The sequence below is a fragment of the Sinocyclocheilus anshuiensis genome, unplaced genomic scaffold, assembly GCF_001515605.1.
Source record: "Sinocyclocheilus anshuiensis isolate Anshui unplaced genomic scaffold, SAMN03320099.WGS_v1.1 scaffold532, whole genome shotgun sequence".
NCBI lineage: Eukaryota > Metazoa > Chordata > Actinopteri > Cypriniformes > Cyprinidae > Sinocyclocheilus > Sinocyclocheilus anshuiensis.
In genome coordinates, this window is record NW_015555819.1 from 1,001,993 (window position 1) to 1,025,095 (window position 23,103).

General features: G+C 35.3%; 1 protein-coding gene across 1 annotated transcript in view; it reads left to right on the forward strand.

Annotated features, from left to right (window-relative positions):
- Window positions 1–870: 870 nt before the first annotated feature.
- LOC107675245 (ATP-binding cassette sub-family C member 8-like) overlaps window positions 871–23,103 on the forward strand; it is an 80,376-nt gene continuing 58,143 nt past the window's right edge. The window contains exons 1-9 of the mRNA XM_016469523.1: window positions 871–1,386; window positions 4,280–4,442; window positions 6,714–6,855; window positions 7,662–7,783; window positions 8,387–8,553; window positions 10,592–10,834; window positions 16,815–17,003; window positions 17,994–18,158; window positions 20,661–20,816. Coding sequence (XP_016325009.1) covers window positions 1,363–1,386; window positions 4,280–4,442; window positions 6,714–6,855; window positions 7,662–7,783; window positions 8,387–8,553; window positions 10,592–10,834; window positions 16,815–17,003; window positions 17,994–18,158; window positions 20,661–20,816 — 1,371 coding nt within the window. The 5' untranslated portion in view covers window positions 871–1,362. The remainder of the gene's footprint in view (window positions 1,387–4,279; window positions 4,443–6,713; window positions 6,856–7,661; window positions 7,784–8,386; window positions 8,554–10,591; window positions 10,835–16,814; window positions 17,004–17,993; window positions 18,159–20,660; window positions 20,817–23,103) is intronic.

A 23,103-nucleotide genomic window follows, 5' to 3' on the forward strand; every position in this document is an offset into this window, starting at 1 on the left:
TATACATACATGTGTGTGTATTTATATATACATAAATATACACAGCACACATACATATATTATGTAAACAAAAACGGTTATTTTGGATGCGATTAATCGGTTGACAGCAGTAGTAAATATGCTGCCATTGTTTCTCTAGGAACAAATCATGAGACAGAAACACTGAAAACGTTTTGACGGATGAATGCAGATGCCCACGGAAGCAATAATTGTGCTTGAAGGTGCATGTTCTTGCACTACCAGTAATGGCCTCCTGGCAGCAGCAGATAATAATTGAGCCTTTAAGCATGTTTTCACCATGTCTTTACGCTCATTCTGTGAACCAATGCAGTGAGGTCTTCTCTTTCATGTTTATTTTTGGATTTCATATACAGCAACCATTTAAGTCTTTGCTGTGAATTTCCTTTCCCTTATTAAATGATGCGATCTTTTTTTCTTCTAGCCTCATGTGGATGTGAGATAAAATCCCTATTTTAATATTTGTCAGGCTAATCTTAGTTTTAGATTTCTGTCACTTTTATTACATATATTGTTAGTAATTTTCAGATAATTGGTGTAGGCTTATGTGTTTCACTTTTAAAGCAATTATTCGTTTAGTTGTTGTTGTTTTCTAAGCAACACACATGCATTAACAAAAGGCTGTTTTTGTTTTATGTTTGTATGATTTCTGATATGGTTTGAGATCAACTGTGCTTTTTGTTTTGAGCCATCAGGAGGCGGTATATGTTGTGCTGTGATGACGATATCTTCTGCTGACGTCCTGATTGGCTAGTTTTCTCTAGCAATATCTTCAGCACCTGTCGAATTTGGCCCCTTTGCGAATGATTAGTGGGTCACTTTCATGTAGGAAGGCAGTATTTTAGGTCCTTTTCATCCCACCTTCGACAGAATATGTATTTCAACCAAAGTGATTACATTTATTGTAAATTGCATTATAATTTCATGCTATTATTTTCATGTGTACGCTAACATCAATTGCAGCGTCATATCGGTTACGGTATTCTTCTATCGTGTGATTGATCGCTCGTTGTCGCGTTGTTCTGGTGCATCAGTGATTGATCGCTCATGTTGCGCGTGTGTACGTGCCAGCTGGATGAACTGAGCGCGAGCAACTTTCAGATGGATGTTTGGGAATTTGAAAGTGTTGGATTCTGTAACGCCTCTTTTCAGCACCTTGGTTAGTTCCTGTGAGGAGAAACTCGGACCCTATGGCAAAGACACGGAAAAATACCAGCTAGGCTATGTTTTATTCTTAACCTATTACCGTGTGAGTTAGGCGCTTATTTTGAACGGCGAGGTCTCTGGACTGGACTGGAAATCATCTTATGAGGTCGCGGTTTTGGGAACAACTGGAATTTCAAGATGATGATCACGCGCTACAGACCGGTATGCTCATTTCTTTTTGATTAATGGGTAAAGTGGCTGCTGATAGGAGAGTTTTACCTACATGTTAGCCTTTAATTAACGTTTAAACAAGAAATGATGTGTTTAATTGTGTATATTTATACTGTTTTTAGCTTTTCGACTATTTTCCTGTGAGGAAGTTGTTAGGAAAACCATATGTGAGTTTTGCATTTCCAATAACACTCAGCTACATCAACGAGTATGACAGTGAACGGAGGTGCTGCGCATGCGCGGTTGTTTTGGAACGGATCCTCTGTTTCAATGGAGTGAAGTCCAAAAGATACAAAAAAAAAAAATCGATATAGCCTACTACACCCAGCTTTCCACCGAAATCATTTATCTTTAGTTGTACATGCATAAGCTCCTAAGGTGCGCGTGTGTAAAAGCTCTACAATGAGATTGTATTTTTATTTTTTATTTTTTTTTGTGCAAAAGCACAAAGACCTCTGATTTGGACCAATGTCTATTAATATGATTGGCCTTAATCTTTGATTTTCAGGGTACTGTATTATTTTGGCCTCAAAAAGCTGTTCATTTTTTTATTCTGATTAGATTTATAAATGTAATATTTTTTATTAAAATCAGAACAAGTTACAGATATTGTACGGCACAATGCATATCTCTCTGATGTAAATAATTAGCCGTTTAAATTATAAGTGAGAGTGAAGTTAGGGAAATATGCCTAGGTTTCATGAAAATGACGAAGTAAATATATTTTTATGAATATATTTGTATTTAGCTTTTTTATTTTGCCTTTTTATTTCATTTTGCTTTTATTTATTTATATTTTTATTTTGGGGTAGAGCAAAATAATGTACAGTGTAATACAGTTACAAGGAGTCTCTACAACTTGATGACTAAGAGCTTTAATCTAAGTGATTATTAAATGATGTTTAAAGGGAACTACAATACATGCTACAATATAGAATTCATTACATATTGACTGAAATAGTAGCCTATACCTCTAGGCACTCTTTTGATTTGATACACTGTGCAGATTATAGGGTCATGCTACTCATTAAATCTTCGGGAAATGCTTTTTGAGGGGAATTCAATTACAGTGTGATAAAGTGGCAGTAGAGCACTCCTAGAGCATTCAATCAGGTTGCAGATGCTTACCTTATTCATTCTCTTAATTGACAGTGTGGAGGACAGTGACAGTGACGTGCTTGTATGCATGTTTTCTTCTGGAAGGCAGGAGAGTAAATTCACACTTTGCCTTTCTGAAATAGCACATCTATAACACACCATACCTGTCTGTACCTTCCTTAACACCTTTGAGTGATAGATCAACCTTATGTTCTCACCACTACGTCAAAAGGTTATCACAGTATTTCTGAGGGGTTGTTTTAGTTATAGGGATGGATTGCAGATGGATCCTTAATAAGGATGGATTGCAGTCCATATACACTCTAGGTCTAATATCAGCATGGGTCAGGTAGCCTGTCTAGACACAGAAAGGTGTAATTCTTCAAACTGCACCCTTTGGTTGAAACAGATATTCTGAAATAGCCTTACATTTTTTAATTAGCCTACACTTAAAAAAAAACATATGTGTGTAATGCACTACTAGTAATAGTCTGATAGTCTGATCCAATATAAATTGAACATCTCAAAAAATATATATATTTTTCCTTTATTTTATTTTTTTGTTTTGTTTTTATGTTTTGTTTGCTTTTCTGTTTTGTTTTGTTTTATTATCATTTTTTGTTTTGTTTTCACCAGTCTTTCTTGTATTTGTTTGTTTTTCTGTTTTTATTTGTTTGTTTTTTGTCTTATTTTAATTTGTTTTGTATGAGTTTTATTGTTCTGTTTTTGTTTCATTTTCGTTTGTTTTTGTTATTTAAATTTTTTGTTTGTTTGTTTTGTTTTGTTTTGTTTTCGTGATTATCAGAATCAGCTGAACAAGTGTAGGTTCCAAAGTCTAGTCAGTTTCAAAATCTACCAACAGATTATAGATAATAACATTTATGTTCCAAATTTTAATTTATAGTAAATATTGTGTAATATGAATCTCATTTATTTTCCCTAAACTGTGTTATATATTGACACTTTTTCAGCCATGTTTTCTAGATATCAGCATCATCCACTGAACAGCCCCTATTAGTAAAACACTATTTCTGTGTGACCTTGTTACATAGCCTTTCGTCATTCAACCGTCTCGTACTTTAAGTTTGCTTTGGCTTTTGAATTTCATGACAGTCCAACCAGATCAGTCTTTGTTCACTGTGAGTCAGTTCACCACTCATGAATATGTTTGATCTCTCATGCCAGGCATGTACCTCACTGTGACGTGCGTGCTGCTTTTTCAATGCCGCCCGCAATGCAATTCTCTCCTCTCCTCTCCTGCTATCCCCCCCTCCCTCTAGCTCCTCTCTCTCTGTCTTCCATCACGCTGTCTCTCTCTCCCTCTTTCTCTCTCCCCTCATCACACTCTCATGCACACACTCCGCTATACAGCTATCCTCCCACAAGGTCAACTCTGAGCTCTTGATCACCGCAGCTCGGCCAGATCGCATCCCGAGCACACACACGTGTGTTTGCACTTGAATGGAGATGTTTTTTGATGGCATTAAGCTGCGTCGGTTATTAAAAGCATGCCCGTGAGCCGTGGCTTTGCCGGTGGAATCCAATGCAGGCGTCCCCCTGTCGGAGAGAAGCTGTTTGGATGTGCTCATCCCATGCAGAAGCGGAGCCGCTATTGCGCTCTACCTGTGCAGTGATTCACTTCAGCTGATATCCTCCACCTACAGCAAGGATGTAACGGCTCCTCAGTGGACAGATTATGCTCTGAGAGGATCTCTTCTAGTTTTTTACCCCTTTCCTGTCCTCTTTTTCCTCCTGTTTCGGTCTTTCTTCTACTGGATCACCTCAGAGACCCGATACCACCATGTCCTTGGCATTCTGCGGAAACGACAACAACTCGGCCGCGTACAATGTGGATGCCGGTGTCCTCAACAATGGCTGCTTCCTGGATGCCCTCACAGTGGTGCCACACGTCTTCCTGCTCTTCATCACTTTTCCTATCCTCTTCATCGGTGAGTGTCAAAGGCAGGTGAGAACTAGTGCATGCTTGTGTCACAATACTAAGTGGATGGAGTGAATTACCACTCTATGACTTTACTATGTACTGTAAGTTTAATTATGATAGATAGGCAGATAGATAGAGAGATAGAGAGATGGAAGGATGGATAGATAGACAGATGGACTAGATAGATACATAGACATAGACAGACAGGCAGATAGACGGATGGAAAGATAGATAGAAAGGCAGATGGATGATAGACAGATGGGTAGACAAACAGACTAGATAGATACATAGACAGAGATATAGATAGATAGATAGATAGATAGATAGGCACGGATAAATGAGCAGATAGACAGATGGATGGATAGACAGCAAAGGGATAGACAGACAGACAGGCAGACAGAAAGATGGATAGATAGATAGATAGATAGATAGATAGATAGATAGACTTACAGGTGGATACACAGATGGACAGAGATAGATGGGCAGATAGACAGACGGAAGGACAAACGGATAGATAGACAAGTGGAGAGACAGATGGATGGATAGATAGACAGTTGGATAGACAGACAGATAGATAGATGGGTGGATAGACAGACGGACAGATAAACAGACGGATGGAAAGACAGGCAGATAGACAGACAGAAGGATAGACAGATAGATAGACAGACAGGTAGACAGACAGTTGGATAGACAGACGGACACATAGACAGACAGATGGGCAGATAGACAGACGGAAGGACAAATGGATAGATAAGCAGACGGATGGATAGACAGACAGACAGACGTGTGGATAGACAGATGGACAGATAGATGTGTGGATAGACAGATGGACGGGTAAACAGACAGATGGAAAGAGGCAGATAGACAGACAGTTGGATAGACAGAAGGACACAGATAGACACTCGGAAGGATAGATGGATAGATAGACAGGCAGGTAGACAGACAGGCACATAGATGGGTGGATAAACAGATGGAAGGTTAGACGAATAGATATACAGGTGGATAGACGGATGGATGCATAAACAGGCAGATAGATAGATGGGCGGAAAGACAGACAGACAGATAGATAAACTGAGAGACGAATAGACAGATGGATAGATAGATAAATAGATAGACAGACAGACATGATATGCAGGTTTTTGTATACTTACTTTTGAAAGTGTACCGCACCATTTAGATTGGTGTTTTGTTTGTAAAAGGATTAGAGAAACAGACAGGAAATGATTAATGAGCTCTTTGAAATTCATTTTTGAACATTTGGCTCATTCATTATGAAGATAAACACTGCATAATTGATCTGCGCTCAAGTAGTCATTTGCCACAAATGTGGTTTGGTGAACCACATAGAGAGACCAGGATAGAGTTTGTCAAGCCTCTGTGGGAAACATTTTTATTTTAGACAAACAAATGTGACCTTAGTGGTGGAATGTACAGCTGAAGCCATCATACTGTCAGAGAGTCGAGTTACAGGAAGAACAGCTCTCGATTCCCCATACCAGAAGAGTCAGAACAACGGTAAACAATCCCACTAATGCCAGAGTGAACTAACCTGAACCAACCTTCCATCACACTTTCTATTATTCATTTTCCAAATGATTTGGAATCATCACTGATTGATTCAATTTTTAAAATCTTTTTTTTCTGTGAAGGAATATTTGATAAACAAAATTCCGCATCCTGCAGATGTCATGTTTCTGCTGATAATAAATATTGACATTGACTTTCCATTGATCTAATAATCTTTAAAAAAAATATATGAAGTTTTTACAAAAATATTAAGCATCACAACTGTTTTAAACATTGATAATAATAAGAAATGTTTCTTCAGTAACATAACACTTAAGGTCCGGATCAGTGAATCAGAATCATTGAATTCCATACAAATCCTATCTCAGATGGAGATTTATTGTGGGGAATATTATGCATAAAAACCTACATCAGTTTTAATATGCAATACATGTTGCTGTTTGTTTTGAATCAGCATCCTCATATCCCTAATATCCGGTTCTTCAAGATATCAAGGGCAAAATCTGTCCCAGTGTTATTACAGCAACCTGGAAAGGACATTGATTTTGAAACACTTTTTCCACTGACACAGTATATGTGCTCAAGTTAGAATTGCTAAGCACCTGCCAAATGTGCATGTGTGATGTTTTTTATTAAGGATGATCATATATGGACAAACAATTTATTCCTCAAGGATAGTTTACATCACTTCCTGTCAGAGAGAATTATGTTGCTGTAAGCGATGTACAGATATTTAATCACTGTATTGTAGGTTGGGGGAGTCAGAGTTCCAAGGTGCACATCCATCACAGCACTTGGCTGCACTTCCCCGGACACAACCTCCGCTGGATCCTCACCTTCATCCTGCTCTTCATCATCGTCTGCGAAATAGCCGAGGGCATCGTGTCCGACGGGTGAGATTTATGTGTCGATTCATCTGTCTGTCTGTCAGTCTGTGTGAATCTCATGAAACCTGTCAAGAACATTTCACCCCCAAATCAATTTCAATAAAAATCATTAGGATTTTTTGTTTTATAGTATTGTTTTCATGACAGTTACTCACATCCTCTTTCCTTTTTTATGAAAATCGTTACTATTTATCATTATTATTTTTCATTTAAAGGCAATGCATATATGATGCATCAAGTTTGGAGTCGGAAAGATTCATGTTTTAAACAAAGTCTCTTCTGCGCAGTAAAAACAGTGAAATACTATTACAGTTTAAATAGCTGTTTTCTATGTGAATATGTTGTAACTAATTTTTTCCTTTGATTCAAAGCTGAATTTTCAGCATCCTTGTAAGAAACATTTCTTATTATTGTCAATGTTTGAGACAGTTGTGCTGCTTCATATTTTTTGTGCAAACCATGAAACATTTGTTTTCAGGATTCTTTGATGAATACAAAGTTAAAGCATTTATTTGAAATAAAAATATTTTTGTAACATTATAAATGTTCTTACTCTCACTTTTGATCAATTGAATGTGTCCATGTGTAATAAAAGTACCAATAATTAATATGCATTAATTATGTATAAATAAAAATCTTGAGAATGGAATAATGGAAAATGGAAATTACCAAAAAAAAAAACACATTTCACCATTCATTCATTCGTACATTCATTCATTCATTCATTCATTCATTCATTCATTCAATTAATTTCTATTTGGAATAGGAAATGTTGATCCATGTCTAATACTGTTTCTTTCTCCCTTTCTCAGGTTTAATCAGTCGGTCCACCTGCACCTCTATATGCCATCATGTTTGGCCTTCATGGCTGCCATCACGTCAATCGTCTTCTACCACAACATAGAGACCTCCAACTTCCCCAAACTACTGATGAGTGCGTGTCAGCCTTATTATCTCAGCCAGTTGCTTATTAAGGACTGAGTTTTTTGTTACTTGGATGTCATATGCACATTTAATTCATAATGCAAATCACATTCTAAAGAGTGATGTAAAGCCTCATTAACTGCAATATGGGAATTACTGCAATTATAATAACAAGTTTGCTTCTTTTGAAAGAATAATCGAACTGCTCCAGCTACATTCACACAGATCCCATTTTTCTAAAAAAAAAAACAACTGCATTGCAGTGCTACAGACTAATGGCCCTTGATGGTGCAATGCTATTTTCCGACTACAGTTTCATTTCCAGGATAAAATTGTTTGTTACAATGACTTCAAATCATCTGAACATTGTCTAGACTAGAGATTGAAGTCACAGCCCTGTAATCACATTCCTTGACTGCAATATTTTTGAGGACGGCAGGACGTTTTAAAGAGACTCTAACCGTATTTATCATCCTGTCTCTGAACATCTGGAGTGAGAAGCCATTTCAAACATCTGCCTGCTGTGCAAAACCAGCAGAGACTGATGCCTTTGGTGCTGAAGTGTATAGAGGATGTGATGTCACATATCATTGTATTTATGTTTCTTTCACAGCTCTGCTCATTTACTGGGTTCTGGCGTTTGTCTCTAAAACAATCAAGTTTGCCAAGTACACAGAGCACGGCATCGGCCTGAGACAGCTACGCTTCGGGATCACAGGCTTACTGACGATGCTATATGGTCTGCTGTTGGCCGTGGAGATCAACGTCATCCTGAAGAGGGTAAATGATTGTGTGTCTGTGATTGTATTCCTGGCCATTGATTCTCCATTCTCCATTTTGATTCCTTTTATTCTTCAGCCTCTGGCTGTGATTGTCTCACTATATATTGCAGTCTCGGAAAATACAAAAGTCTGATCCCGTCTGGTGACAGACTGCAGGGAATTCAGGATGCTCTGAATTCAATCCGATCTTTAATCTGGATTCTGAAGTTTTATCTGTCGGAATACAGAGTATTTTCTCTCCTACTTGTTGTTTCAAACCCTGATGACACTTCTCTTCTGTAAAACATAAAAGGAGATATTTGGTAGAGATACAGATACAGATACAGATATTTTTATTACATTTTAGTGTCTTTATGTGAATAAAAATCTGTATATATTTTTCTTTTTCATTATAATATATGGTAATATTGATAATGCTAAAGTAAAATCTGTATATATTTTTCTTTTTCATTATAATATATGGTAATAATGATAATGCTAATGTTTTCAAGTAGTAAAATTTGCTTTGTAATGTTGTTTATTTGCAATATTTGTAACTGGTAATATTATATTATATTATACTATATTATATTATATTTTTCAGCAAACAAGTTTGAATTTGCAGTAATTTCTAACTAGTTAGACATGAAGCAACTCGGGATGCTCATTTTAACCGGTTATCCGAAAAGACCATAAGAATATTGACTAATTAATACAATCAGTTAAACGGTTTAAAAAGTCTTTTTTTTTTTCAGTAATTTATCAAAAATATTTTAAAAGGTTTGCTGCATGATTAAAATATGCTATGCGTATAAAATAAAATTGTGTTTTTTAGAGAAAAAAATATGTCGCGTATAAGTCACATTTGATTCTTTCATTCAGAAATAGGCCTAATGCCGACGCGAAATGTTTACAAACATTATAATAAACACTGTAAACATAGCTAGGCTATTTTAGTTCCTCTCACTCCACAACAAATCCTTCCAATTTAGTATTCAGAAAAGAACAAGAATTAAAAATATAAGAAGCTATAGCTAGGCTATATAAACGACGAGCCAAAACGAATTCATTTAGGTTAAAACAAAACTGAAACCAACGTTGAGTCTCTCATTCGACACAAAATCATTTTTCCGTTTCCGTATTCGCGATGTATTTGAATGCCAAAATATTATTTATTATGAAAGCCTGGTTTTGTAGGCTACTTCACTCGCGTTCCAATATCCACGTAAAACAAAATGTGTTTGGCATAACATCATAGCGGCACGGTGATAACGCTTAACGGCATAGATTTTACTACATATTTAAACTGAGCAGTGTGTTTTTTCCCCATATATTTGACTGAATGTATTTTATTATGGTAATGAACAGGCTGCATTGCCAAGGTAGCAATACTTAACTGTGCGCGTGCATGCGGCGCCGGCACAATCACTTGAATTGTTTCCTTCTAACAGTGGAAGCAACTACTTCTTTTAGTCATAAAGATAATCGGAATTGTAAAAGGTTTGCTTTTATTTGTGTACATTCACAATAAAAACAAATATTTGTGCCCATGTGAATCCTCATGTTCTGCTGTGCTTTTTGCGCATGTAAAATCAATCCCCGGAAAAAAAATGTTAGTATTTTTAACGGGTCACAGACACTTATCCTTTCTAATTTAATTCAATTCTAATTTAAAATAATCTTGTCGGTTAATGGTTAATAATTGGTTAATAAGTGCCGGTTGTCGGTTAGGAGAAATAACCAAAATGAACATCCCTAGAAGCAACCTAGAACAATTAGTCTGAACTGTTTCATTTAGTCTTTCATTAATTAAACTCTTCATTTATTAAATTAAACTTTATAGAATATTTATAGAATGCCTGAAGCCATGAAGTTTCACAGTCCAGAAACAGTTAGCCTTTGTGTTTTGTCATCAAACTATTTGACATTGTGAGATTTATGAAAGGAAATTCACTGTTAAATTATGTTCTTCAATGTTGAGATTAGAAACATTGCTTTTCTTTCATGTAGCCTACAATTGGAAGAATTTTGACAGTGTTTTCTCTATTTTTCTACAGCGATATATGTGTTTTGCACACCCCACTGAAGTGAAGCCCCCAGAGGATTTACAGGACCTGGGGGTTCGATTCCTGCAGCCGTTCGTGAACCTGCTGTCCAAAAGCACATACTGGTGGATGAACACCTTCATCACTGCAGCACACAGACGCCCCATCGATCTGAAGGTCATTGGCAAGCTACCAATTGCTATGAGAGCTCTAACTAACTACCTGAAGCTCCGCGAGGCCTTTGAAGCCCAGAAGGTACGATTTAAGAATCTGTCTCTTTTTTTTTCATTATATTTTACCTTTTACAAATACTATTTTTAGGGAAATGTCCTTACTTTTTCTGCCAGTGCTACGATGTGACAGCAAACAATGAGTAAAAGAAGATTTTTATGGAGTTTGAGGCCTAAATACAATCAACAAAAGTAAAAAGCTAAACGTAAACATAAACAGGAGTAATTTTCGCCCCATTTCGAAGCTGCCTTTTATATCTAAGGTATTGGAAAAAATTGTGTTGGAGCAGTTAAATGTTTTTTAAAGAGGAATAATATCTTAGATAGATTCCAGTCTGGTTTTAGAGCCGGCCACAGTACAGAGTCTGCTCTTTTGAGGGTCTCCAATGATATCTTAAGAGGTGTTGACTCTGGGAGTTGTGTTGTTCTAATTTTGTTAGATCTTACTGCAGCATTCGATACAGTTGATCACGATATACTTATTGCTCATCTCAAGAATCATGTTGGTGTTCAGGGCTTAGCCCTAAAATGGTTCTCTTCTTATCTGAAGGATAGGACTTTTTCAGTCAGTTTAGGTGATTACTCTTCTTCTACTGCTCCTCTTGTCTGTGGGGTTCCTCAGGGCTCTATTCTGGGACCAATTTTATTTTCTCTGTATATGTTGCCATTGAGTTTTATTTTTGAAAAATTTGGGATTCATTATCACTTGTATGCGGATGATTCACAAATTTACTTACCATTGAAACAGGACCATAAATGTGCTTTGCAGTCTCTGCATCAATGTCTGACAGAGGTTAAGTGCTGGTTGGCAAACAATTTTCTTCAATTGAATGAAGATAAGACAGAGATGATTTTATTTGGTAATAACAATAAGGGTTATGTTAAGGATATCTATGACTGCCTGGGGCAGTTTCCTGGGAAGAAACTGTCCTGTGTAAAAAACCTTGGTGTCATCTTTGACTCTGAGCTCAAATTTGACCGACAAATTAATGCTGTTGTTAAAAATAGCTTTTTCCATCTAAGGTCAATATCTAAGCTGAAGTCCATCCTCTCTTTTGAAGATATGGAGAAGGTTGTTCATGCTTTTGTGTCATCTCGTTTGCTGGGAGTTGTGTTGTTCTAATTTTGTTAGATCTTACTGCAGCATTCGATACAGTTGATCACAATATACTTATTGCTCGTCTCAAGAATCATGTTGGTGTTCAGGGCTTAGCCTTAAAATGGTTCTCTTCTTATCTGAAGGATAGGACTTTTTCAGTCAGTTTAGGTGATTACTCTTCTTCTACTGCTCCTCTTGTCTGTGGGGTTCCTCAGGGCTCTATTCTGGGACCAATTTTATTTTCTCTGTATAAGTTGCCATTGAGTTTTATTTTTGAAACATTTGGGATTCATTATCACTTGTATGCGGATGATTCACAAATTTACTTACAATCAATGTCTGACAGAGGTTAAGTGCTGGTTGGCAAATAATTTTATCTAAGACAGAGATGATTTTATTTGGTAATATGGGTTATGTTAATTATATATATGACTGCCTGGGGCAGTTTCCTGGGAAGAAACTGTCCTGTGTAAAAAACCTTGGTGTCATCTTTGACTCTGAGCTCAAATTTGACCGACAAATTAATGCTGTTGTTAAAAATAGCTTTTTCCATCTAAGGTCAATATCTAAGCTGAAGTCCATCCTCTCTTTTGAAGATATGGAGAAGGTTGTTCATGCTTTTGTGTCATCTCGTTTGGACTATTGTAATGTGTTGTATCTGGGTTTGAATCAGCTCTCTCTCTCTCGTTTGCAGCTTGTCCAGAACTCAGCTGCCAGACTTTTAACAAGTACAAAGGGGAGAGAGCATATTACTCCTGCATTAATCAAACTGCATTGGTTACCTGTACGATTCAAAGCGTTGCTGTATGTTTATAAGGCTGTGCATGGTCTATTACCTGACTTACTGATTTAATTAGTGTCTGTCAATCCAGCAGATCTCTGCGCTCAAATGATCAACTACTCCTAATGGTTCCACGAGCTCGTCTAAAATGTAGAGGGGATCGAGCTTCCTCTGTGGCAGCCCTTCCTCTGTCTATTAGAACTTCTCCAACTTTGGGTGTTTTTCAGAGTTTGCTTAAAACTCATTTGTTTTCTCTAGCTTTTGACAATGTTTTTTAGCTGTGTATGATATTTGTTGTTACTATTATTATTTATTTATATTTTATTTTTTTATTTTATTTTACTTTCTCTGTACAGCACTTTGGTTCCAGTCATGGTGTTGAAAGTGCTTTATAAATAAAGTTTGAGTTGAGTTGAGTTGTGTGTGTGTCTGTATGTGTTTGTATCTATGTGTGTGTTTGTGTGTATGTGTTTGTGGCAGATTTTGATGAAAATTAAGACTGAATGCATCATAAAATTGATTGAGAAGAAAAGATTGAATGCATGGTCCTTTAAAAAGTTCTGCTTCCTTAAAGTTATTAGTTCTGAACAGGTGTTGAATTCATTTCAAAGCATTGTTGTATGTTTATAAGGCTGTGCATGGTCTATCACCTGACTATGTTACTGATTTAATTAGTGTCTGTCAATCCAGCAGATCTCTGCGCTCAAATGATCAACTACTCCTAATGGTTCCACGAGCTCGTCTAAAATGTAGAGGGGATCGAGCTTCCTCTGTGGCAGCCCTTCCTCTGTCTATTAGAACTTCTCCAACTTTGGGTGTTTTTCAGAGTTCGCTTAAAACTCATTTGTTTTCTCTAGCTTTTGACAATGTTTTTTAGCTGTGTATGATATTTGTTGTTACTATTATTATTTATTTATCTTTTATTTTACTATTATTATTTTTCATTTGTTTTTATATTATTATTATTTTTGTCTCTTATCTTTCTTTGTACAGCACTTTGGATCCAGTCGTGGTGTTGAAAGTGCTTTATAAATAAAGTTTGAGTTGAGTTGAGTTGACTTGAGTAGACTCTAAACAAACTACTGTATACTGACTCTGACACTTTAGGTCTTTATTTAAAAAACAAAAACAAAACAATCCCTGTATTTGAGTTAGAATAGTTTCCAAAAGCACCGTTATGAACACAGTGATGCTGTAAAAGCAGATTAATGAGTGGATGAGAGCGTTTAATGTCCCTGACAACCTCTGTAGTCTCATTTAGCCACTTGTTAGCAACTGCCTTTTTCAAGACAAGTAAGAGCTATAAAAAAAAAATCACAAGTGGATTTACTGATGTGTTTTATGTTGTAGAATAAAATGTGAAAATATCCTAAGCTTGTGTTAAACACAGACCTTATTTCAGGCATTTAACCAAAAGCCCATTTAAAAGAACATTTACTAAAGTGCTAAAATGCTAGCTTGTTTCCTTGTTTTGGCCTAAAAAAAAAATATGCAAGCACTAAAACCAGAACCAAATGCGCTAACATGGTAACTTTTTGCCAGGTTTTGGTCTTCAAAAATATGGAATTGTTAAAACCAGAATTGAAAGTGCTAACATGCTAACTTGTTTCAGGGTTTTGGCCTGCAAAAATACAGAACTGCTAAAAGCAGAACCATAAGTTCTAAAATTTTAACTTTTTTTCGGGTTTTGGCCTACAAAAATATGGAAATGACTGGAACCGGAACTGCTAAAACATCAACTTGTTCCTGGGTTTTGGCCTACATAAATACGGAAGTGCTAAAACTGGAACCAGAAGTGCTAACATGCTAAAATGTTAAAGTATTTCCAGGATATATGTATATTCTGTTACACAAAAACAGTATTATTTATAAAATTATAGTGGATTTATATTGTCCGCCATGACACTCACTGTGAGAAACACTGCAAGCAGAGTGATACAAACAGTGAAACAGTTGGGAGTGCTGTTATCACTAGAATATCGCACTCCTGGAAAAGGCTCTCAGCCAATCAGATTTGAGGACCAGGAAGATAGAAGACACACAAAAAACATCTGCTTATCTGTTCTCTGTGGATTTGGGGAGGGCGGCTCTCTCTTTGATGATGAAGATAAAGTAAAAAGTCACATACGTCACAAACCACAGGAAGACAGATGTGGAAAACCACTTAAATTTTCATGTCTAGAGCGTACTTGTCTTCAGAACACTGAAAGACAGAAGATGTTCCCTTTGGTCTGTGAATACAGTGACCTTTTGACCCTCAGCGGGGTGAAGGACTTCTGCATCTCTGTTCTCATGGGAGTAAAGAGCATATGACGTGTGCAGTTACATGTTTGTGTGCTTAATTTTCACGTGCGGCACGAGCGCGGTGTGACATCGGTCACGTCTCGTGATGAACTCCATTAGTAATGGCCATAATAAATACTATATATGATTGATTCCGTCCTTTAGTGCAATAGTTCAGGATTAGCGTCACATCCAGATCCATTCTGGTGTGCAACACCCATTTTTCACCATCTAATCAATTCCCAAATGATAAAATCAATTCCTGCCATACATTTTTCTTCACTTAATGACAGAAATGCACCAATGTGCTAACAGGGAATGTTCGCAGAATGTTCTGGCAAGGTTTTCTCAAAGTTATACAGAAACGTTCGTCAAAGTTTATCAAAGTTTTGTTTTTAGTTGGACTTTTGTTAAATGATTTTTTAAATGTTACTAGTTGTTTCAGAATGTTCAGAGAACATTCAAAAGACATTCCCATGATGATACATTATAATACGTTATGAAAATGGAATGTTCCCTTAACATTCATGTAAACAAATGTTTTAAAACATTTAAAGAACTGGATATTTTGAATGTTCAGAGAATATTTCATTACACAAAGGTGTTTTTAGTTCACAGTAACCTCCTCAGGTTTATGGCTACAGTATTTGGTTTAGAAAAATGCCAGGGTCAGAGCTAATAAGATTCAGATTTATGTGTTTAATTACATTTCAAATAAAAATGCATGGCTGAAAATTACAGCAGTGCTCGTCCGTTAGGAAACAAATCCACTAATACAGCAAAAAGGTGTTTGAAATGCACAGAGCAATCCATAACAGCACTGTAATTATGCATGTGTGCTGCCTTTAAATTCACATTAGCATAACAAAACACAAGGAAGGAATAGCTAATTTCCTAATTTCTCAGTATGTCTGTGTAAATTAATTTTTCTAAAACATTCAGGATGTAAAATGTTTGAACAAAAAAATGTTTGTTTGGTTGAATAATTTCTTAGTCATTAATCTTCATAACCATAAGACATAAGAGAGAAAATGTGGCACCTGTATTACTAAGCATCTGTTTAGTAAAGAAAAGATAAAAGTCCTATTCTGAAAGCTAGAAAGCTGCCTACCTGAACAACCTCGAAAGCAAAGATTGTTCCTAGATGTAGGTATCAACGTAATGTTGTAATTTATCAAAACGTATCATTTGTAGATAAGAAGATCCCTTACAAGCTCACTCTTTAATCATATTTTAAAAACAATAGGAGTCATTATGAAAATAAGATGTATACTTTAAATTTCAGCATATTGCATTTAATATAAATTTAAAATATAGTACTAATTCCATTTAATTGAAGATAACATGAAATTAAGGGTCTGAAAATGCTACATTCATTTCACATTTATTCTTTTAAATGATATTTTCTACATAATAGAAACTCTTCCTCAAGGGATATATACTTTTATTTCATTCAATACCAAAACGTATCAATAAAATAGTTTAATTGACTTAAAAAGTGATCCGATTTGGCTGGTGTTTGAGTATGCTTTCTATGTTTTACACTTAATAATCCCATAGTTAGCCTAGCAACATGCTAACTCAAATGCTGGAATCAAATTTCTTCCTTTGCTGGATTTGCTGTCTATGTAGAACATTCCAAATCAGTCACTTATGAGGTTCCATGATGGTTATTGTTTTAGAAGGGACAGTAGCTGCCTATGTGCTGTATATAGTACACAGCAAGCTTAGAACAGAGATATTATGATTTCCTCCGTTGTGGTTTCAGTGAATAATTTAGATGCATTCATGGAAATCTTGGTTCTATTCATATCTGTCTTTACTTTTCTGTTACTTATTCAGAGGCCTCAAGGCATTCAGCCACAGGGGCCCAAGTGGATCTGGACGGCTCTACGACAGGCTTTTGGAAAACCTCTCCTCCTCAGCATCACCTACCGTTTCATGGCAGACCTGCTTGGCTTTGCTGGGCCGCTCTGCATCTCCGGCATTGTGCACCATCTCAGTAAAGAAAACCACACCATTCAGCCACCGGTAAGAACATTAATGTCTTTTGCACACATCTGAGCCACATATAAAACAACCAAGAATAAAGGCAGAATTTTGGTTGGTCCAAAAGTAAAAGACACTGAAATTCAATTCTTAAAGTATTTTTGTTGTTGTCATGAACAAGTACTTTTGTTCTCTGAGGTATTTTGAGGGTAAAATTAGAAACCGTTGCAGTGGGAGACTCACTTCTGGCCGTGGTTCTTTTCATGTAACATTCTTGTGTTACAAAGCGTTTTATCTTCATGCTGCTGTCATCAAATATTAAAAAGTTTAACAGCATACTGTCTGGCTCTCGGATGTTGGCCTGTTTGGATGTCTTTGTATGATGTAATCCACTTCACCACATGGAGTTAGTGATGGCAAGACACCGATATAAGATATATGAACAATCCACATAGAAAAAAATGTTATTAAAATGCCCAAATATTTATTTATCTTGTTACCACACTGAAAGCCATGGCCATCACGCATGTAATTGTATTTATTTATTTAGAGAGAGGCATTAGCAGTAGCGCTTGCTTTAGAGAGTAGTCGTCCTATGTTTTTTATGTCTTATAAATTCATATTTTCACGATTGATTATAAATGTGTAGTTTTTTTCTAATTATTTTTATTTATTTGTTTGTAACATTTTGGATATTTTATAATTGTTATAGATAGATTGGGTCATTGGGTGATTTCCAAACGTTTTAATAAAACTTTGAGGGGACACACGTCTGCTGAAAGTAATAACTGAGGGTCATGATTCATTTATGGTTATGGCATTTTCAAAGATGGCTTCTAATAGAGAAAACAAATAGCTGTGATGTGTTGTTCAGGGTAGCAATTCTCTAAAATCTGTATTTCACTTCAGAAATTGTATTCACTTGCCAGTGGCAAACTCTAATGAGTTTCTATAGCTTAATTTTATGCATTTGTGTAAATATGTTTTACAGAGGAAGTCATGGCTAACACTAAAGGGTTTGGTGTATTTCAGGTGAAGCATCTTGGAATCTACTTCATCTCCTCCCAGGAGTTTCTCGCTAATGCTTATGTCCTCGCTGTGCTACTGTTCTTCGCTCTGCTCCTCCAGAGGACTTTTCTCCAGGCCTCCTACTATGTTGCCATCGAGACTGGAATCAACCTGAGAGGAGCCATTCAGGTCAGCGCAGCAGAGACTCCAATGACTCCATAACCTTTGATTGACCGAGTCCCTAATAACTGTTAGGAAAAGTTACTTTTAAAGGAGTCATGAACTGCCTTTGTTTTTTTATTTTGTACTGTTCTCTGAGATCCACTTATAATGTTATCAAGAATTTTCATTAAAAAAACATAATTTAGAAGTAATAGGCTATTTTCTGTCCTGTTTTTTTAACCCCCCTCATCAGTATAAGCTCGGTTTGAATAGGTGTGGCGGACTGTAGACTCGGAAGTAAATGCCTAGGGCTGGACGATATGGCCAAAATTTATATCACGATATATTTCTTAATTTTGGACGATACGATATAATTCCGATATCGATATGAACACTATTAAAAAAAGCCTCGTAAAAACTACCAAGAACGCCCACAACAGATGCTGTCTAACAAACTTATGAAAAATGAATTTGGCAAGTCTATGACACCATATAATATTTTAGAAAAAAAAAACAGCACAAATAAATGAATGTTCACCTTTTATTTGTATCTTCATAAAAAACAAGAAATGTGAAATCACTGTCAAATAATCGTCTCAAACTCACCTAATTAATATTAATATCTTTAACTTCAAATTGTAGTTATTTTAAATATTTTTACTATTTAAAATAACTGTTTTCTATTTGAAAATATTTGAAAATGCAATTTATTCCTGTGATTTCAAAGCTATATTTTTAGCATCATTACTCCAGTGACATGATCCTTCAGAAATCATTCTAATATTCTGATTTGCTACTCAAAAATTATTTATTATTATGTTGAAAACAGCGTAGAATTTTTTCAGGTTTCTTTGATGAATAGAAAGTTCAGAAGAGCAGCATTTATCTGAAATAGAAATCGTTTTTGATCAACATCCTTGCTAAATAAAAGTATTAATTTCTATAATTTCTTTCCAACAAAAGAAAGAAAACAGAAATCATACTGACTCCAAGCTTTTAAATGGAATAGTGTATAATGTTACAAAAGATTTTTATTTCAGATAAATGCTGATCTTTGGATCTTTCTATTCATCAAAGTATCCTGAAAAAAAAAATTTACTCAACTGTCTTAAATATTGATAATCAGCAAATCGGCATATTAGAATGATTTCTGGATCATGTGACACTGAAGACTGGAGTAATGATTCAATGACAAATTCAGCTTTGATCACAGAAATAAATTATATTTTAAAATATATTCAAATAGAAAGCAGTTATTTTAAATAGTAAAAATATTTCAAAATGTTACTGTTTTTGCTGAACTTGGGATCAAATAAATGCAGGCTTGGTGAGCAGAAAATAATTCTTAAAAAAAAAAAAAACATTAAAAAGCTTACTGTTCAAAAACTTCTGACTGGTAGTGTAGGCTAATTATTCTTATTGATTGAAACAAATGTGCTTTAGCCAGTATAAAGAGTATGAAAAGTGCTCTGAGTTGCTGCAGAAAAAAAAATGAGCTACAATAAAAACATGTTGCTGGAGACGGGCTTATTATTGAAAATGCAAACTGATTGTCTGCCAGCAGGAGGCGCTTTGAGAGCGGTAGAACTAGCGGTTCTCCAGTAACGGCTGTAATCAAATCAGCTCCGCTCTTGAACGCTACTTTATCAGATAAAAATGAAAATGTCATCGAAACTTTTCTGAAGACAGTCCTTTCCCTTCAGAGATACATTCATATAAAACATCAAATGAAAACGCCATCGAAACTTTTCTGAAGACAGTCCTTTCCCTTCAGAGATACATTCATATAAAACACCCGCGACGTGCAGTCAAACGCCACAAATAAATCAATGTTTGGGAAACACCGGTAATGTATATTGAAATATCGGAAATGTGATATTACATAAAAAATCATATTACCGTTATTGAAAAAAAATTATATTGCGATATATATTGATATTGAATTATTGTCCAGCCCCATAAATGCCCACTGCTATGATTGGATAATAGTTTTTTATGTTTGACAGCGACATTCCTCATAGATGGATGCTGCTGGCTGTGATTTAGGTTAAAAACGCTTAAATAACTCAATACATATCAAAAGATCTGTAAGAAGAGGCAGTATTATGACCACGTAATGAAAACAGTTACTCAGACTTGTGTTGCGACATTACTGTCGGATCCAATTTAGCTTTTTTTTTTAGACTAAAGACAAAGATTTCAGTTCTGAAACGTACAGGATGTTTTTATAGTACAATGACCTCTTATGTGTCAAAATATCAAAGGAATTTTGGTTTCTCAGTTCATGACCCCTTTAAAGTAATGCATTACAATATTGTGTTTACTCCCTAAAAAAGTAACTAATTGCGCTACTTAGTAACTTTTTATGGAGAGTAATGCAGTATATTACTTATTTGAAAGATAATTTTGTTGTAAATTTAAAAGTAATGCGTTACTTTACTAGTTACTTGAAAAAGTAATATGATTACGTAACTTGTAATGCGTTATCCCCAGCACTGCAAATAATATGATATCCGGTTTCACTTCCAGACAAAGATCTTCAATAAAATAATGCGTCTCTGCACCTCCAACATGTCCATGGGGGGAATGACAGTGGGCCAGATCTGCAACCTTGTTGCTATAGACACCAATCAGCTGATGTGGTTCTTCTTCCTGTGTCCCAACCTGTTCGCAATGCCAGTTCAGGTAAAGCCTCACATGAGGTTCCTTTCTCTATAGAGTTCAATGCATTGGGGAATATTGGTGCGAGTTTGTGAATGGGCGTTGAGTCGAATGTTTCAGTCGCATTGCCTTATTTGCCTCAGAGAAGCAAGTTTTTAAATAGATATTCCCTCACATGGGTTTTATCTGGGATGTTATCTGTACTTGACCCACTTAAGAAGAAATACACTGGGAATCCAGTGACATCCCAACACTGTAGCACAATTGGTGAATGTATGTAATGTAGTCTAGGTTATAGACTACAGTGACATATAGACAGCCCCTTCCCACCTTTTCCTTTGTTTTGTGTTTGTTTTGGTTTGCTTTGCCATGCATTGCATTGTGTTTTTGGTTTGTTTTGTTTGCTTTGCTTTTGTTTTGTTTCATTTTTCGTTTTACTTACACTTTTTTACTTTTAGTTTTTGTCTTTTTTGCTTCACTTTGTGTTGTTTTGCTATTTGCTTTGTTTTATTTTGTTTTGCTTTGTTGTCTTTTGTTTTGTCTTTGTTTTGTTTTGGTTTTGTTGTGTTTTGCTTTTAGTTTTTAGTTTTTTGTTTTTGTATTTCTTTTTGTTTTGTTTTGTCTTGTGTTGTGTTGTCTTGTTTTGCTTTTTTGTGTTTTGATTTTAGTTTTTTGTTTGTTTTGTGTTTGTATTTGTTTTTGCTTTGTCTTTTGTTGTTTTGCTGATTTTTTATTTGCGCTGTATTGCTTTTTTCGGTTTTGTTTTTAGTTTTTTGTTTGTTTTGTTTTTGTATTTCTCTTTGTTTTGTCTTGTGTTGTTCATTTTTTTTTTTGCTTTGCGTTGTATTGTTTTTTTGTTTGTTTTGTTTTGCTACTTTATGTTTTGCTTTTAGTTCTTTGTTTGTTTTTGTATTTCTTTTTGTTTTGTCTTGTGTTGTCTTGCTTTGTGTGGTCTTGTTTTATTTGTTTGCTTTCCTTGCTTTGTGTTGTGTTTGCTTTGTTTTATTTTGTATGCTTTGCTTAATTGTTTTGCTTTTGCTTTGTTTTATAATGGTCCTGTCATTTCTACTTGTAAATTAATATTAGGGCTATCTGTCAATAAAAATCTTTTATTGTAAATAATCGTGCGATTTTTTTATTTCAAAGATTACACTTTAACACATTCAGTTTCATTGAGTTTTGAAGAAGAAAAATAGACCTTTTGTGTAATTACTGGGTTTATAAATTTGTGTTGATGACGCTCATAATGCAAAATTTATCCAAGAATTTACTAAACCCAATCTTTAACTTCATTAAAATTCACAAGGAATGCAAAACAACATGTCAATGCAAATATCAATGCTGTCAAATATCAATCAAATATGCAATAATTCAATAATTAAAGGAGAACTTCCCCTACACGTTGGATTACTGGATGTAATCTTATATGTGTAAAATAAATTACCAGTATATCAGTCAAAGTTTTAACGTAATTTCTCAACAGACTGACTCTTATCTTTGAATGGCATGACATGAGTTGGTTACAGCAGACAGTTCTTGAGCTGAACAAATGGAAATGTAAAAACGTTGCAAAGATGCTCAGTATTCCTCACACTCCTCCTGCTATTGAACATGTTTCTCCTGAGAGTAGACAGTGTGAAATATCAGATACCACTGCCAGATCTAATTTTAGCTTTGGTATAACAGTATTTTTGTCCTCAAAAGCCTCATCTTGTGTAAAATGGAGTGTTGCTTGTAGAAATCTGTTTCTTTGTCAATGGGGCTCTTGAATGATGAGGACATATACAGTAATTGTTTCATGTAAAAAAAATGCATTCATTGATGGCAGACCAATAATTAAGTCATTAAATTACTCTTGAAATAATGAGAGTCCTAGAGAACTTTTGTTGTGAAACAGATTGTATATACATGAACACATTTGAATCTCACAAACAGGAAGTCTCAAGACAGATTAGGAAGTTGAAGTCCCTATACGTTTTGTATGGCACGTACTCCGCTCTTGGGGTTACTCGTGGCTGCCTTTGTGCAAATCTTGATTAGTTCCCTAAGGCTCCTTCTTTATTTTCAGTGAACAACGTTTTTTTTTTCACTCTGCATATTTAATAATAAATCACATGCTCAGCTTCTCCATAATAATATTATTGTCTAATATTTAGATTCATATATTTTGTTAATTTTTCATGTTACTTTAAACAAATTTAACTTGCCAGTTTAACACATTTATAGATGTGTATTGTACACATTGTTATTTATATATTATTGAATATATATTGTAATATACAATTTTAATTGTATTATATATTTATATTAA